Raw genomic sequence first — 18844 nt, forward strand, 5'->3', positions numbered from 1 at the left:
CCATATGACTGTTGTGTCTATTACAATAAACTGGAAGATGAGTCTTTTATCTATCTGGTGTTGTATGTAGATGACATGTTGATAGCTGCAAGGAAGAAGTATGACATTCAGAAGTTGAAGGGTCTTCTCAGCGCAGAATTCGAGATGAAGGATTTGGGTGCAGCTCGGAAAATTCTGGGAATAGAAATTTACAGCGACAGAAGCAAAAGGAAACTTTTTCTGTCACAAAAGGGCTATATTCAGAAGATCTTGTGAAGATTCGGCATGTCTAACGCAAATCCCATAGATATTCCTAGTGCTGCAAGTGCACATCTGACTGATTTTGCTACAGGTTGCTTTGCTCTAGGTTTGGGGAGGCTTAACAAATCTTTGCTCGGGAAATTGGCATGGGGGATCATTCAATCAGACTGATTTTGCTACAGGTTGCTTCGCTCTAGGTTTCTAATTGCAGGAATTCCACGAGAGATGGTAACGAATTACTCGGTTTGGATTTCCATTAAAAGTGCTTTTTGCATCCTGACATCCGATTGCTTCTGGTGGATTGGAAGGCGTTCACAACCGAACTTCTGGAATAGTGCATGGATCAATCTGACTATTGCAACATGGGTTGGTATTCCGCTGAAGGAGCTTAAGCGATGTCTTGACAAGGTAGATGATTACATGCTCAATACTGGTTGGGAAAATCTACCCAATATGCCTCGCGACGTTGCTGATTGCGTAAGGCAGATCAGACGAGGACATGAGACAATAGACACCTGCATTTGGACCCCCTCGGTGATAGGTACCTTTACCACAAAGCTGTTTTATGAATGGCTTAGTCCACCTAGTAGCGTTCCGCCTTGGTGCAAATTTATTTAGAGAAAACAGATCCCGCCGTCCAGGTCGTTAACATGTTGGAGGGCTCTTCGCGGTGATCTTCCTACCCATAACATGCTCCGTATGAGAGGTATGAACATTGTCTCTCGGTGTTTTCTTTGTACGGCTGCCACTGAATCAATTGATCACATCCTTGTCACTTGTCGTTTTGCGGCTGAAATTTGGAGAGGAATTAGCTCCTTCTTTGGTCGACAGATCATGGCTACCAATCTTGTCGATCTGATTCAATGTGCCTCCACACAGCGGTTCAGCTCACAAGTAATGGTCCTTTGGTCCGCAGCCATTGTTAGCGCAATTAGGATCCTTTGGACGGCCAGAAACAAGCTCTGCTTTGAAGACCAACAACCTAGCATTTTCAGGTGTTTGCGAAAGCTTTGGCAATCTATTCGGGAAGTCGCGAGCTTCAGATTTGGCTCTGGCGGGAACTCAATGGTTGAAAAACAGCTGCTGGGTGAGCTTGGTATTGGGATTAGCTTTCGACATTCTCCTCGGATTATCCAGGTCTGCTGGCAACCTCCGCCTTCGATCCCACCTTCCCCTATGTCGATGAGCTTACAGCTGCGGTATACGCGATCAAGATGGCAATATCGCGAGGATGGACCCAAATATGGCTTGAGAGTGACTCAACATACGTGGTTGGGATTATACGTGGTCGCACTAAGAGTGTCCCTTGGTCTCTTCAGCCGGATTGGTATTACTGCCTGCAACATCTCAGCTCGTCTGCTTTGGTTGATTCACACATTTACAGGGAAGGAAATAAGATTGCTGACTCACTAGCTAATTACGGTAGAACAACTGATGCTCCTATTTTGTGGGATGAGCTCCCTAGTTTCTGACTTTCTGATTTCTTTTGGAACCTTACGGGACGGCACAATTACTGTTTCGCTTAGGCAGCTTCATTTGTATTCTTTATTTATTATTTTTTTGTTTCTCTTTAATAAATTTGGCGCTGGCTTCGGGGGTTCTTCAGGGGGTTCCGACCTAGTTGGGATGTCCTGAGTTCTCCTCTGTTAGTCCGCCTATCCTTATTCAAAAATAAACTAGTCACGGACAACGGTACCAAAAACTTGATAGGCTTAAATTGTATATGTCAATTAAGAGCAAGTTGATCGTATCATATCAAGTAGTAAAAGTTCTGAAGAAAAGTGTGGATCCCCAAGAGACTAGTACATAATGCCATATTCATATTTGAATTCTATATTATATAAGGATTAATTTAAATGTATTATGAAACCCAGGTGGATGTCGTCGTATTTACTGTCATTGATGTAGAGATTGACTAAACTAGATTCCATCAGGATTGAATAATGGAAGGATAAGACAATGAATATAGCAGGAGAAAAACGACGAGAAAGAAAAAGTTGCGGAAGTGAAATATAGGAAGTTAAGTTTATGAAAGGCAGTTGCAAAAAACATTCTTACCTAAAAAATATAAGCACTCTTATGGAGAAGAGACAAACAACATATATATATATATATATATATATATATATATAACAAATTTAGTTGTTAATATTTAATAAAAGAAATTAAACTATATTAATAACACCTTACAAATCTTTTTAAAAATCTTTTAACATAATTAATATTTAGAATGTACAATCTAATTTTTTCGTGGGATTTTTTTTTTTGAAAAAGGTACAATCTAATATTTAAATAATTGTAAATCAAGGTTTTTCTTATGGTCAGGTTCTTTTATTATATAAGAATAAAATAGATTCGGATTTAAACCGTTACGAAGTAAATTTCTATTAATATATTATTTTGGAGGGCAAATTTCAATCTTATATTAAAAAAATTAAGTTTGCTTATCCTTTTTTTATTCCATGTATATCCGAGGAAGGTGGTATCTGGTAACGATATCTTTGTCTTTTGCTCACCTAAAGCTTATGGTCAGTTGTGCCTGTGTATGAGAACCAGGGATGTCAACACTTAACTACTACCCATAGGTATGGTCAATCTCAAACTCTTACCCGTTTATTTTTTAATTATCCGTAATCGTCACATTTTCCTAATCGGTAACTTTTTTGCATCTCATACCCGTCACATTTAATTCGGGATACCCTTACCCGTTAATCAATAAATAAAACAAAAAATATTACAAATTCAACAAAGTATAAATTTAATAATCATCCAGCTAAAAGTTGAACAAATTGAACCTTAATCAATAAGAATAAATTATGTTTAATGATATCGTTCAATGGTTAAAAAACAAAAAGTTGGGGTTTGAATCTCACATCTTACATCTAAAAATCAATGATATTTTTTAATATATAAAAGATTTATAACGGATACCCTATGGGTATTCTCATATATGTCTCATACTAGTTTCATACACTTTTATATAGGATACGAATAGTCCTATTATAATCAGAACCTACAAACCCTATGAATATAACTACGCGTGAAGTACACCGCCCAATCAGATACTACTATATGATGGTAACTTTCTATTTCAAGGTTTGATTCATAATATGGATGGTAAGGGTACAGTACTTGCGAATAGTGTAAATCTTAAACCCTTATCCGTTTATTTTTTAATTACTTGTACCCGTCCTTTTACCTAGGGTATCCTTATCAGTTAATAATCAATAAATAAAACAAAAAATATTACAAATTTAACAAATTATAAATTTAATAAATTATCCATCTAAAAAGAGGGTGAGCCTTGACGCAACCGTAAAACGTTGTTGTCGTGTGACTGAAGGTCACGGGTAATGCACAAGACCCCTCTCCGGACCCTCGCTTAGCGGGGACGCATAATGCACCGGGCATCTAAAAATTTATAAAAACCTTAATCAATAAAAATAAAGTAATTTAGTGGTATCACTCAATGGTTAAAGAACAAAAGGACGATGTTGAAATATAACGTCATAACTGGTCTGATTCTTCTCACCTGGCCCTAAAAAAAATAAAAACATTTATCTTGAAATTGAAAATGAAAGATTCTCTGCTGTATTTCATATTTCTACCTTATAAAAGACAGTCTCAGCCTCCGTCTTTCTCCATCAGCTCATCCAAAAAACGTTTCTGGCTGTCAAACTCAGCCCTCTGCTTCTTCTTCTTCATCATTGGCGCTTTGTAAATTGTTCTCGAAGCGTCTCTCAGGAAGTTACACGGCAGTGTCTCTTCAACATTCTCCAATCTCTTCCCCTCCCTCATTACAACCCACGGTACCCCCAAATGCAGCCAAATCAAACTTCCACAAAGAGTATCTCAACTCGCCGGAATCCACAGAGAGAGGATTTTTCCGTCGTTTCCTTCACCGGAGATCAATTAACCAGCTGCCTAAGTTCCTTTCCATGCCTGTCGGGGAGAAGCTGAAGGAGAGACTCAAAAGCATCACTGGAGATGGAATCCGGTTCGATGGACTAGTTCTTTCGACTCCGGCGAAGGAATCAGAGGCTATAGATCTAAATCATTTCAGAATATCGGTTGAAGAAGCCAGGAAAATCTTGAGGCTGTCTCAGATGGAGAAGCTGAAATTGAAGCTTAGGCAAATTCCTGAAAGCTCAATTCAATATCACGAGTTCATTCAGATCTGTGTTGAGGAGTGTGGAAACGAAATTGAAGGTGTTGAGTTTGCTAAGACGTTGGATCAGTGTGGAAATGTGATCGTTCTTGGGAGTATTGTGTTCCTTCGCCCGGAGCAGGTATAACTGGTTATTGTTTTGTTTCAATTTTTAATTTAGATGTTCTTAATTTTAACGGTGATATCAACCGGATTTTGTGATTCAATTAATCATATGAGTGCTGGTTCGGCCGGAGAAAGGCGGAAGAAGAAAATAAGTAGTCATGTATAATAGGTTCAACTTAGACATTCAATATTCGCCAAACAGAGCATAGTAGTTTGGATTCTGCACAGATATCTATTTTAGAACCAGAAACTTAATGACAAATTTTTGGAAACTGACACATGCACAAGTGGATTTTTTTGGATATAGATAAAATTTATTTTTTAAAACTAGATCAAAATAATATGTACTAATATTAGGAACTAGGCTTAATGCATCTTCACCATTAGGGATAAGGTATCAAAATAGGCTTAAGGTTTTTACAAAATTATAAATTTAGGCTCCATGTACAAAATAACACCAAGATATACTTAACGTTTAAAAAAATGTACCAATTTAGATATTGATAGCAAAACGTGACCCGTTATTCATATTATTCAGTTAAGATCTTTCAATTGTATATGGAGAGAGAAGCCATAACTTAATGGATTAATATGAATGGCATGTCACATTTCGTTATCGAGCCTAAATTAATACTCTCTTTTAAACATTAAACCTGCATTAGTATTATTTTGTACGTGAAGCCTAAATTGATACTTCCATAAAAACTTTAAGTCTAGTTTAATACATTTTCCCTGGACTAATAGATTACTTAAAATAAGTTAACATTCAATTTTTCTGAGACTAAAAATATATTAAACTTAGAAACTAACATGTTTCAACAGAAAAGAGCCATCAATTATTAGAAACCATGTTAATTTGACCATAAAATGACAACATAAAAAACTAAATTATGTTTGAAATATTTCACTCCAAATGAAATGTGTCTCTAATGACATGTTGTAGTTAATCCTTATCTCATGTCCAATAAAAGGGCTGCGCAAGTGGCTTTCATGCAATCCTCTTAGGTGCACTTGACTCCCTCCTAACAAACAAACAAATATAAAATTATGCTGTTCTGATTAACCCCATTAAAACATTTTATTTTCTATGTTTGACAGGTGGCTAAATCAATTCAGAACATAATTACCCAATCAATAGTATATCCTGATGACTGAAAAAGAGAGCAATTGAAAGAAATGGAGCTGCAAAAGGCCATGATTGACAAAAAGGCTCGAGCCCAGGTTCGAGCAGAGCTATATTGTGGAAACTTATGGAAATTCATAATTTTGATCTTCGTAAATATAATGAACTCCGAAAATCTTTTTATCCGGACGAGGACTAAAACTTTCATTACTCCCATTTTTATAAGCCTAGAAACGGAGTGTGAGCCCATTGATGGACATAATAATAATGTATCAAGTAATGAAAATATTAGAAAGACAAAAAAAAATTGGTTATAGTTTACAAGTACATACACATGTGGATGACAAGTTTTTCCATTTTAGTTGAAGGTTTTAGTCCACTTGGTGTGGTAGCAAGATGTAAATGAATGCATGTTATGTAACATTAAAGAATAATAAATGAATACATATTATGTACATGTAATTATTAGGATGCGTTTATGAGTTCCTTTTTTAATAGCATTCTGTTACCATTAATGTTAAGCCCAAAATATACCTAAAATATCATCGATAATTACATCAATATTGCTACGAATTTATGCTATTTATAACTGTTTGGAAAACTTTTACTCTCGAATATGTTTCTTTCTGGTAAGGTATGTAAATATTTGGTAAAATCCAAATAGGAACGAAAAGAGCTCAAAAACAGAATAAAAACCTTACAAAAGGAGTCAAAAACAACAAAGATCAATTACACCAAAACGAGCACAAAAACGAAGTCAGAAACAGAGAAAAATGCAAATTCTCAGCAGAGAATCCAAAATTCTCGGTAGAGAATTTGGGGCCGCGATAGGAAATTTCAAATTCTCAGTCGCGACACGCCCTTTCGTCCGAAGGCTGAAAAATCAATTCCCCATTCTCGGCAGAGAATTTCCATTCTCGGTAAGAGCAGAAATTCTGCCAAGCACAATAAACACATGTTAAAATCCAAGAAACGCGTTCGTTCGGGTGGATAAAGACGTCCCTTCACAACAGACACGACTCTCCACAATGGACACGACACTTCAATCACGACTCTTCAACATCTATAAATAAAGAGTTGATTGAGAGTTGAAAGATGAATAATGAGAGAGTTAGATTTTTAAGATTAGTGCATGCAGTGAGTCAGAGATTAGATTTCATTTCTGTTCAAAGCAATATGTTGTGCACACATTGTTTATTCAATAATAACAAGTTAGTAGCGTTTAGACATTGTTCCAGTTTAGTTTTCATTTTGATAGTAGACCGACCCAGTCTCTATTACGAAGATTCAGCGAGAAGATTGAGTAGAGGATTCGCCCCGGAGCCTGACAAACTCTAACGAAACCCAAAGAAAGGATTGACAACCCGTTCACTTGCAAGTCGTCGAATGTTTCCATGCTCCATTCTCTATAAACTTGTATCAATTTATATTTCATCTAATAAAGTCTGTTTTATTCGACAGATTTTTATGCAGCACTTGTGGTAACCAATCCACTAAAGTGACCGCTGGTGTTTTCATTAAAACGTATTTAATCCAAAATCTTTACAAGGAAACTTTGTTGAACACTTAGGCAAATTATTATCTCGAAAGAGTTTTAATTTGATTAAGGGCAACTATCCCGGAAGGGTTTTGTCATGTTCAAAGCCAATTAATTAGACGTTCCGTCATTTATTTCATCTTTATAATTCGTACAGGAGAGAAATCTAGCATGCAGATACATCATGGAAGAGAAAATTCTTGAAAAGCTTGTCAAGAACATAACAGATGGTTTGACCATAAAAATTTTAATCTCTTCTCACACACATTTACCTCTTTCCTATACACTAAACCCTTCACCAACATATCAAATTTCTTTTGTTAAGAAATTTATTCATTTCCTACAAACCCAAATAATTTCCCTTTTTATAAACATCCCTAAACACCTACATCTATCTCTCTAAGAAATCACCATGGAAAATCTTCTCAGAAGTATGATGAAATTATCTTATTCACCATGAAGGAATTGTATACTTTTAATATAGTTTTGAAAGTTTCGGTTCATGTGCGTAGTTTTTTGTTCGAGGCAAGTTTGGCACTACAAAAAAAATGGCTTCTAATCAAGGGAGATATTCTCACTAAAAGTCCAAATATCCTCATTAAAGCATTTTTTATGAGAATAATTACTCTCATGTGGCCTTTCATTACTGGGGTCCCTTACTAAAAATATTAACGAGAACAAAGTGTTATCCTCATTATAAAGTTACAATGATAATAATTTTATCCTTATTAAAATACTTTTTAATGATAAGAAATATTCTCAATAAAGTATCTGTAATGATTTAAAATATTCTAATTAAAATGTTTATAATGATAAAAAAATAATCTCATTAAAATGTCTAAAATGATTAAAATTCTTCTCATTGAAGTCTTTTAAGTGTTTATAATGATATTTCCCCTCACTAATAATATTATTTAAACTAAAATTGTAAATAATGAAATAAATTAAAACTTGGCTTGAAGGGAGCTGTGATAGCATAAAATTTCTACATATGATGTCTCAATACTATTTCCCCAAAATCCGATTAAGTGGTGAGCAAAGTAGACATGGTGTTTACAGTTGACATATTTCAATAGCTCAGCCAGAGCATATAATTTCTAAAGTCACTGTGAAATAAGAATATCTAACCTGTTAGTAAGTTGCTCAAAACTACATAGAACCAGAAATTCCAATGACACAGCCATCAAAGCATCATATGTAACATTAATAGACTCTAACTTCAAAACATTAAGAGAAGGGCTTCCTTGGACAATCCAAAGAACACCACTAGCTTGGATAACTTCTGAATCCAGTGAAAAAGTTTCAAGAGATTTGCAATAAGAAACCACTGCTTCCATCAACATATCAGTTATTTTTACGCATGTTGCAATACCAGGAACTATAACAGCAAGAACACATAGAAAGGGAGTAAATATTAAGCAAATGATGGGGCAAACATAACACTAGATTTGGAGACTCTTGATTATGTCAGAACAATAATTTCATAATATCTCATCATCATCCTATAAGAAATTATGGTTATTTAGAATAGAATCTTCACATTTTGTTTAAATCCACGGACAATAAGGAAGAGTATACCCTTTTTGACCTGGTAATTTTTGAAGTTTCATCTATGGGTTAATTAAGCCCAAAACAAAGAAAGAGATTATATCCAATAAAGAGTAAACTAAGTCTAAGTAGAGGCTTACATACAAGCCATAGTATTTAGTTTTTAGTAGTAGTAAATACAATACCATATCAGCTAAAAAGTTTCTTATCTTTGAGGCATCAAGAACCAGCAATATTATGTCCAAAGACTTGGCAGCAACAATAACCTGAAACGGAAAGGCGTGTTGATTCTACAATGACAAACAGCTAATTAGGCAAGAGGATATTCAGTTCAACAACTACTTATGAGATGAGAAGATTTATGCATGTTGTACCTGCCTCCCATGTCCCTTGCCTTCTGAAGCACCTTTAATTATTCCAAGTAGCTGAATTTTGACATAACCTTTTCCTACGAGAATAAGAAGAAAACAGAAAATGCTAGCATAATCAGTTCTGAACATAGACATGCCCAGTTTTAGGAAATCTTTCTCGCATCAACTCCTCAAAAATAAGTTGGTCCACCTAGACTGTACAATGGTGTGTGATATGTGCAATTTGTCATATCAACCTCATTTCCTCATAATTGGATTGATATGCGCAATTTGTAATAGCAACCTCAACTGTACTAGTCTAAAAATATCATTATATGAACCTCATTTCCTCATAATGGTATGTGATATGTGCAATTTGTCATAGAAACCTCAGTTGTAACAAGACAACTTCTTTAAAGACATACAAACTTCTTCTTTAGAGGAACTACAACTGACAAATCTTGTGACTTACTTAGTAGGAGATCTGCATATTCCATCTTCAAAATCTGCAACTACTGTTACCAACTTTATGGGTACTCTCAACTCCTTGGCCTCCTTGGAGGTTTCTTGGCAGATGCTAAACTTGGTTGCTATTTCACAATTGCAATTTTTGCGTATGTAACTGCTTTGGTAAGCTCTCATCTTATACTATCACTAGCTAGAGACCTCCGATGTGTGATGACTACTGGAAACAACATCATCAGTGTATCAAGGAAAACGGTAAAAAAGATACTGACTGACTATAAAAAGGATGTTACGACATTAAAAAATGTAAAAAATTGACAGGGAGATATGGTAAAAAGAGAGATAAACCTTAAAAGAGACAATGATGATTCTGATTCCAGCGCAGATAGTGTACTTGATCACAGGATTGTTTTGGTGATTGGATTTATACCTGGACTCAAGGTTGATGCTATCCCACTGTTATGAACAAAGAGGATAATCATTTTGTTGTTCCATAAAGAAATTTATGTCTTAGGTATGCTTTAAATGGGAAATTTCATGATTAATAATCATAGGCAATGGTATGCTATAGAATTACAAAAATGATTTCAGCGCAACTATTTCTACTATCAAGTACCTCAAATATGAACCAAGCATTTCCAGAATTCATTTATGGTTCATCAAATGGTTTCATAAATAAACATAAAATAGTAGTGTTTATCAAAATTTTGACAATCAAATCTATAATCTCCTCTTCCTCTTCGCCAACAGCTTCATTGAGCTTTAACTCTAACGCACTTTCATTTCATTGCTTTCTTATGACACCAATTGAACTCCTTCTTTGGTGAGTTTAAACTATCCCATTCAATATATGTACTTAATATCCATGGAAGCAGAGGCAAATAAGATTCTCCCCTTACGTATTGGGGATTTGAATTTCCATCATTAATATTACAAAATTTGCTATGTAGCAATTCCTTTGATTTTTCAATTCCTTTGAATCAAGATATATTCCAGGTGTTTAGCATTCTTTGACTTCTAAACGTTTCAAAAACAAATTTCAACTTTAAACAAGTTCAGTATACCGTCTAAGACTATATTTTTCTATATAAGACTATATCATTGCCAGCCCAAACCAAAATCCTCTATATTTTGCTGTATAATACTACATTTTGCTTAAACTAGATTGTGATGAAAATTTGTCCAAATTAAAGTAACAATTACATGAAATTATTAATGTAAAACTCAACTTACTTGTTGTTAGCAACTTCAGAATCACAAGGGATCGTTTTCGCCGGCCACCTTCTGCAATCTAAGTTGATGTTTAAATTACTAATTTAGTCTAAACAAAATAGAGTCTTATGCATTAAATATAGTCTGAGTTTTCTTTTATGGTAGAGGAGTTTTGTTTGGGTGGGCAATAATAGTCTAATCCACTAAAATAAAAAATATAGTCTTAGATAGTATATTTAACTTGTTTAAAGTTAAAATTTGTTTTGAAATTATACAGCTTTCCTGAAACTTATTTTGCCGTGGAATCAAATTCTATCATCCTCCACTTCGTCATTGCATATTCAAAACCAATGTCCGATCCCCACAACGAATTTGATGAATAAGATAAACTGTTCTTGCTCCATTTTTCTTCAGACCTCTAATACAGTGGTAGATTTGATTCTAAGAAAGATTCTTCAAGCAACATCTTCTATTTCATTGAAAGACTTGAAAACCAAATCATTATGAGACTGTTTTTGTTAAAATAAAAAAAATTTAATTTTTCATATAAAAAATTAATAACAATAAAAATAAAATAAAACAAAAACATGTGAAAAGAAAAATTAATTGGGTAGTTGGTATGGTTTGTAGGTCAAAGTTAAAGTATGAGTGAATCCATATTTTTGATGTAAGTGTCAAAAGTTTTGTATGAGTGTTGTATGGGGTTTCGATATTTGTCTGGGAAAAAATATATGGTGAACTCCAAATCCTTTAGTTTTTTTACTATGTGTTTTATGCTTTGACACTTTATTTTATATTCCATAAAATAATAGTCCTTCAAAATTATATATTCAATACTTAATAAATTTCAGTTTTAGTCCTTCTATTCTAATAAAGTGGTATCACAACCTAGGTTGAGAGGTTTATTCTTCTACAAAATAATATATTTGAGGATGTGGGTCTGATTCCAAGAGATAGCCTAAAAGAATGATCATGAACTCGGCGTGACTATTGATGATGAGCTTTACTGAGTTGGGGTGGGTTATGAATTGGTAGCTGAGTATGTGGGTCTGATTCGCCAAGAGATAGTCTAAAAGAATGACAATAAACTCGGCTTGACTGTTGATTTGAATGTCATTTTTTTTATTAAGACTGGTTTTCATACCGACTCTGATAACCACTTGAATTTGGTCATTCACTTAGATCAGGGTGAATTAACCCGTTATTCTAAAAATTTGAAAGTGATTCCGTGTACATGGTAAATACCCTAAGGTAGAAGTCATGGCTAGTCCCTTGGCATTTAAGAACACAGTGGTCGAACTGTCTCCGAATTCCGCAGCATATGCAATTCACGGTCTCGCATATCTATCACAAAGGAAACAAACGGGCAGATCAGCTTGCCAACCACGGTCGCATCAGCACTGAAGCTTGTTGGTGGAACACGGCTCCGCATTTCTGCCAACTCTTAATTAGAGACAATGCTTGGGGATGAGCTTGTTTTCATTTTAATTAATTTCTTGCTTTCTTTCTTCGATCTTGTATGAACATTTTTCTTTCCTTTATTTAATAAAATGGGCTGGGGCAAGAGTTTTAGGGGGTACCAACATAGTTGGGATGTCCTTTCTTGTCTCCCTCCTCACTTCCAATCAAAAAAAATTAAAATTTAAAAATAAAAAATAAATTATATTTGAGAGTGAAACTGTCTATTTAAACTACCTTATTCCATTTCACCGATAAATAAAAAATAATTATTTCTAAAGAATACGTATTTTATTCGCTCATAATTTAAATATTTTTTTTGGTAATACTTAATCTATTTTATTATATTATATTTTATGAAGTCAATAACACCTCTAGACATATAAAACCAAAATAAAAGGCATAAAAAAAATAATAAAAAAGAAGAAGAAAGGCAGTTAAGAGCAATTAGAAAAGACAAAAACAAAAGCAAAGACCACATGAATATGAGAAAAAGAGAAGAAAGTAAGAGATGAGAACTAAACAAAGAGAAGGTCATGAAATCTTATTAATTAGGGTGATTCATGAAAAGAAAAGAGAGTAAGGTCATGTGAGAGAGGACCAGAGAACCAAAATGAAAGACTTATTATTCAAACTCATTTAAACAACACAAAAAAATAAAAGGAAAAGTGTAAGAAACCAATAAAAGGAAGAGATTGCAACATTTTTAATCTCCTAAGACCATTGGATTGGATTATGTTATAACCTTATACGCTATAGATTCCAAGGGGAGTAAATTGATTTTTCGTATATTAACACAGAGATACAGAGTTGTTTATATATAATACAAGGAAGAGTCCATCTAATATTAACATTCCTAAATAGAATAAATCACTTCCTAAATTAGTGGTGTACAAAGTAATCCTTTCCTACAATGGTGGACTTTCTAAATTGGTGACTCTACTCTGCTTCCTAAATTAGAGCAGATTACAGCTCACGCCAACACTCCCCCTCAAGTTGGTGCGTATATGTCTAGCATACCCAACTTGTCAAGTGAGCTGTGGAAATTTGCAGCTGAAACCGATTTTGTCAAGATATCTGCAAGCTGTTCTTGTGAGGTAACGAATGGGAAGCTAATTGAACCTTTATTCAAATGATCCTTGATAAAATGACGATCAACCTCTACATGTTTTGTTCGATCATGTTGAACTGGGTTATTAGCTATGGCGATTGCAGCTTGGTTGTCACAGAATAGGGTCATAGGTTATGGATTAGCCAAACCGAGATCTTTAAGAACATGTTTGATCCATAGAAGTTCACAAACTCCATGTGCCATTCCTCGAAACTCAGCCTCTGCACTTGACCTTGCTACCACCTTTTGTTTCTTGCTCCTCCAGGTGACCAAGTTTTTTCCCACGAATGTGAAGTATCCCGAGGTAGATTTTCGATCAGTCTCATCTCCAGCCCAATCAGAATCAGTATAACCGATAATTTCAAGATTTCCACTTTTTCCAAAGAATAATCCTTTTCTTGGAGAGGATTTCAAGTATCTCAAAATGCGATAAACAGCTTCCATATGTTCTTCACTTGGGGAATGCATAAACTGACTTACAACACTCACGGCATAAGCAATATCAGGCCTTGTATGAGACAAGTAAATTAAGCGCCCTACCAGCCGTTGATACCTTCCTTTATTTGTGGGAACTTGATCCGGTTGAATTTCTAGCTTGTGATTCATTTCCATTGGAGTGTTAGCTGGCTTACTGTCAAGCATGCCAGTATCCGTTAGCAAATCCAACACATACTTTCGTTGACATAGTGTAATCCCTTTGTCTGACCTTGCAACTTCAATGCCCAAAAAGTATTTTAGGTGACCGAGATCTTTCAATTCAAATTCAGTTGCCAACATTTGTTGAAGTAAAGTGATCTCACATGAATCATTCCCTGTAACGACCATGTCATCGACATATACAATAAGAGCAGTGATTTTATTTTGACCTTTTTTTATGAATAGTGTATGATCTGCATCACTTTGTTTGTACCCAATTTTCTTCATGAACGCAGAGAATCTTCCAAACCAAGCTCGAGGGGACTGCTTCAATCCATATAATGCCTTTTTCAGCTTACATACCCTGTCGCCAGCAGAGTCGCCATAATTGATTCCTGGAGGGGGATCCATGTACACTTCTTCTTCAAGGTCTCCGTTAAGGAATGCATTCTTCACATCAAATTGTCGTAAGGGCCAATCTTGGTTCGCTGCTACTGAAATAAGGATCCGAATGGTATTTATTTTTGCTACAGGAGCAAAAGTCCCCATAATCAATTCCATACTTTTGTGTGTACCCCTTTGCAACGAGTCTAGCTTTATAGCGATCAATGGTTCCGTCTGAGTTGAATTTAACTGTGAATAACCATCTGCATCCAAGCCTTTTTTTTCCTTTAGGCAGTGAGACTAGCTCCCATGTAGCATTCTGTTGCAAGGCTTTCATCTCCTCGTTCATCGCTTCCTTCCACTTTGGATTAGCTAAAGCATCCTGCACATTACTAGGAATAGATACTGTAGATAATTGATTTACAACAAGTGCATGTGACTTTGACAAACGATGGGAGGAGATATAATTATTGATTGGATATTTCGTCTTTGTATTCAAATCAGGCTCATACTGTGTTTTTGGGATTCCTCTATTTATCCTCACAGGATACCTTAGTTCACTATTTATTTGGACAATATCAGCAGGTACCTGAGGTGAATTCGGACTTTCCATGACATTTGGTGAAGGTTGGGTAGTTGTACTATCTCGTTGAGCTTCATCAGACTTGTTTGATGTTGGTTCATTCGGGTCCGCATCAACTTCAGTGTAGCCATGTGGCTGTGCTTCCAGTTGGCTCATTCCTTCGTCATTATGTGAAGCATGTGGCTGCTGTAATTCCTCTCGTCGAATATATGTCTGATCTTTGAGATTAGGAGGTTGATGTATTGACACATCATGAGTGCAGTCTTCATAATTGTGAGTGATAATTTCCTCCCCCTGAAGAGTGCACTTGGGATCAACAAAGTATGGGACATTTTCATGGAAAGTGACATCCCTAATGACATACATCTTCTTTGTATTCGGATCATAACATCGATACCCTTTTTTCATATCAGCATACCCAAGAAACACACACCTCAAAGCACGGGGTTCAAGCTTTCCGTTGGATTGGTGAACATATGTTGTGCATCCAAAAATTCTTGGTTCAAGGTTCGGCAAAGTTGGTGCAGATACAAGGTCATGGAGTTTGTTACAAGGTGTTTTGAAGTCAAGAACACGTGACGGAGTTCGATTAATAAGGTATGCTGCAGATCGAACGGCCTCCCCCCAATATGTACGAGGAACATTCATGCCAAAGAGGGATGCACGTACGACCTCTAAGAGTTGCCTATTTTTCCGCTCTGCAAGGCCATTCTGTTGAGGTGTACCTGTGCATGACGTTTGGTGGCGAATACCGTATCTTCCACAGAATTCTTCAAATTCAGAATTGATGTATTCTCCTCCATTATCTGATTGAAGAACTTGGATGTGGCATTGATATTGAGAGGATACCATCCGATAGAAAGTCTGAAACGTAGAACAAACCTCATTCTTGTGTTTAAGAAGAGATATCCAAGTCATACGAGTACATTCATCAATAAAAGTAACGAAATAACGAGCACCAGATATAGTTGGAATTGGGGCAGGCCCCCATACATCAGAATGAATAGTCATAAAAGGCATAGTATTTTTATTATGACTTGGCAAATAAGAAATTCGATGGCCTTTTTCCATTTCACACACGTCACACTTTAACTCAGAAATATCAATTCCAAATAACAATTCTGGTCTCAATTTTTGAAGATAATTAAATGACAAATGACCGAGACGTCGATGCCATAACCACACTGTAGCTTGATCAGCTTGTACTCCTCGTGCACTATGGACTTCTCCTTCACACTGCCTTTCATCTATGTTGAGCTCGAGATAGTACAACTGTCCCCTTTTAACACCATAGCCAAGAGTCCGTTGGGTTTTGATGTCCTGAAATAAGCAATGTTTAGGCCAGAAAGTTACAGTGCAATTCAAAGCATTAGTAATTTTGCTAACGGATAAAAGACTAGAGGAAAGGGATGGAACAACTAGCACAGTATCAAGAGTAAGATTTTTGTTAAGAGAGACTGATCCTTCATGTGTAACAGGGGCAGCACCGCCATTAGCGGTCAGAATAGTTCGATTAGGTGACTGACGGACTGTGGTAAGAAGGCGGGAATTGTTTGTCATATGATCGGTTGCACCTGTATCAATAATCCATGTATTTTTCATAGTAAAGTGTGCACTAGACATACCAGATTTGTCATTAAGGACAACATGTGCAGTAGGATTGGGAGCATCATCATCTTTGGTAGTTGCTACTGCTGCCACATTGGTCTTCTTCCGAGGTTTTTTCGTGAAGTCCCACCATTCCGGATAGCCAATTATTTCATAGCATCGCTGCTTTGAGTGTCCACTTTCACCACAATGAGTACAATTGAAGTTATTAGCTTTTCCATTATTTCTTCCTTTCCGAGAGGCGAAAAACACTGTGCTATCTGTTGCAGATTTTGATTCTTCCATGGTATGTCGCTGGTTGTAATCTTTGCGTACAAACGCATAACTTGATTCAAGGTCCAGGGGTGGATCTTTTCGTAGAATCTCACTTCGTGCTTGATTGAATTCCGAGTCTAATCCAGCCAGAAAAATATGAACACGAAGACGAGACATGGTCTTATGTAGGGACACAACTCCAGCAACGCTCCCTTCATGATCCATAGTTCGAGCATCAATTTCTTGAAATATGCCAACCAGTTCGTTATAGTACACAGATAAGGACCGACCATTTTGGTGGGTGGTGAAAGAACGACGATTCAGTTCATACAATTGTGTCTCGTCTGTGCCATCATAAAAGGTCTTTGCAACAGCCTCCCAAATTTCTTTAGCGGTTCGAAGGGGGATGAAGCGTTGCATCAAGGTTGGGCTCATTGAGTCAATCAGCCAACTCTTGACACGATTATTGTCAATCAGCCATGTTTCTAGGTTTTTCTCTTCAGCAGCGGGTTTCGGTGTTGTTCCGTCGAGAAACCCACTTTTATTTCGGGCTCCAATGCGTAGCTCCATGAGCTGTGACCACAGTGAATAGTTCGTATCATCTAGGATGATTCCGCTGGGAAACGGTGCATTATCGTTCGAGTTCTGAACGATGATTTGGGGTTCAACACTGGGAGTTTCAGATTTCTTAGAGTTTTCGGTCATGGTTACGAGATTTGACAGGGCTCAATTTTAGTAATACGTCCGCTCTGATACCATATAGATTCCAAGGGGAGTAAATTGATTTTTCGTATATTAACACAGAGATACAGAGTTGTTTATATATAATACAAGGAAGAGTCCATCTAATATTAACATTCCTAAATAGAATAAATCACTTCCTAAATTAGTGGTGTACAAAGTAATCCTTTCCTACAATGGTCGACTTTCTAAATTGGTGGACTCTACTCTGCTTCCTAAATTAGAGCAGATTACAGCTCACGCCAACACATTGGCTAACCAAAATAAATGTTTGAATAGACACAAACGGCAATTAAACCAATATTGAACACGAACACGTAAAACTAAGTACGCATTAATATGATAATATTGATTTATCCGTCCTTGTAGGATGAGATTTCTTCTCTTCCCTAGACATATACGAAAATCGAACCTAGAATCTCCGAAGATCACACCCTTATTCGGTCCACCTGAAATAGTCAGTTTCGAATCCAATCGGTGTCTAATCACAAACTGATGTGCAAATGCATGAGTAGAGACAAAGTTAATTTATAGAGAGACAAAACTCTAAAAAGACAGTCTCTTAACAACTTCAATTCTTGAAAATTTTCATTTTGAGATCGTTAACGATCAAATTAGCAATGTTAATGGGGGGGGGGCGATTTTACACGTTCGCAAAAAAATGTTTTTTTGCTAAATCGAACTTGTTCAACTTTTTTTTTGGATATATGCCTGTTATAATTTGAATGATCAAGAACCAATTTTTAAGTATTAATGTACAATTTATTAAAATTCAGCTAGATTTCGTTTAATAGTCATAACATGTAAAAAAAAATTGAATTTAGGGAGGGCTGAACAGGTAAAAAAAATTAAAAAATTTAATTTCAGATGGCCTACCAAGCCAAAAAAGTAATTTGGATTTAATGAGGCATAACAGGCAAAAGAAACAAATTTTGAATTTTGAATTTTGGGAGGCCTAACAGGCAAAAAAATTAGAAATTTTGATTTATAGAGGTTATCAAGTCAAAAAATTAGAAATTTGGATTTAGGGAGTACCTAACATGTCCAAAATATTGAAATTTTGAATTTTGGACAAGCCTAACACTTAATGGGCCATTTTGGGGGTTAATTCAACACGCCCGGTAAAAAAAAAAATCACAGTTTTCATATAACGATAGTATAAACTGTCTTTTTTTAAAAAAAAAAATCAGCTTCTCTCAACAATAATATCACAATCGGAGGTCACCAAAATTTATTTCACAATCTTTTTGCTCTCATTTAATCCCTATTGATGTTTGGCAAAGCCAAGTAGCAGAGATAATGCGAGGATCAAATTAAATT

At 35.8% G+C, this 18844-nt stretch overlaps 1 protein-coding gene across 1 annotated transcript; it reads left to right on the forward strand.

Annotated features, from left to right (window-relative positions):
- The first annotated feature begins 264 nt into the window (after positions 1–264).
- On the forward strand, positions 265–5952 carry LOC136222541 (uncharacterized). The gene is made up of 5 exons (XM_066010305.1): positions 265–331; positions 452–717; positions 1157–1377; positions 3863–4529; positions 5612–5952. Exons 1-5 carry the CDS (start codon positions 265–267, stop codon positions 5666–5668), a joined length of 1278 nt encoding a protein of 425 aa, XP_065866377.1. The 3' UTR covers positions 5669–5952.
- The last annotated feature ends 12892 nt before the right edge of the window (positions 5953–18844 follow it).

Source organism: Euphorbia lathyris, chromosome 3 (assembly GCF_963576675.1).
Source record: "Euphorbia lathyris chromosome 3, ddEupLath1.1, whole genome shotgun sequence".
NCBI classification, from domain to species: Eukaryota; Viridiplantae; Streptophyta; class Magnoliopsida; order Malpighiales; family Euphorbiaceae; genus Euphorbia; species Euphorbia lathyris.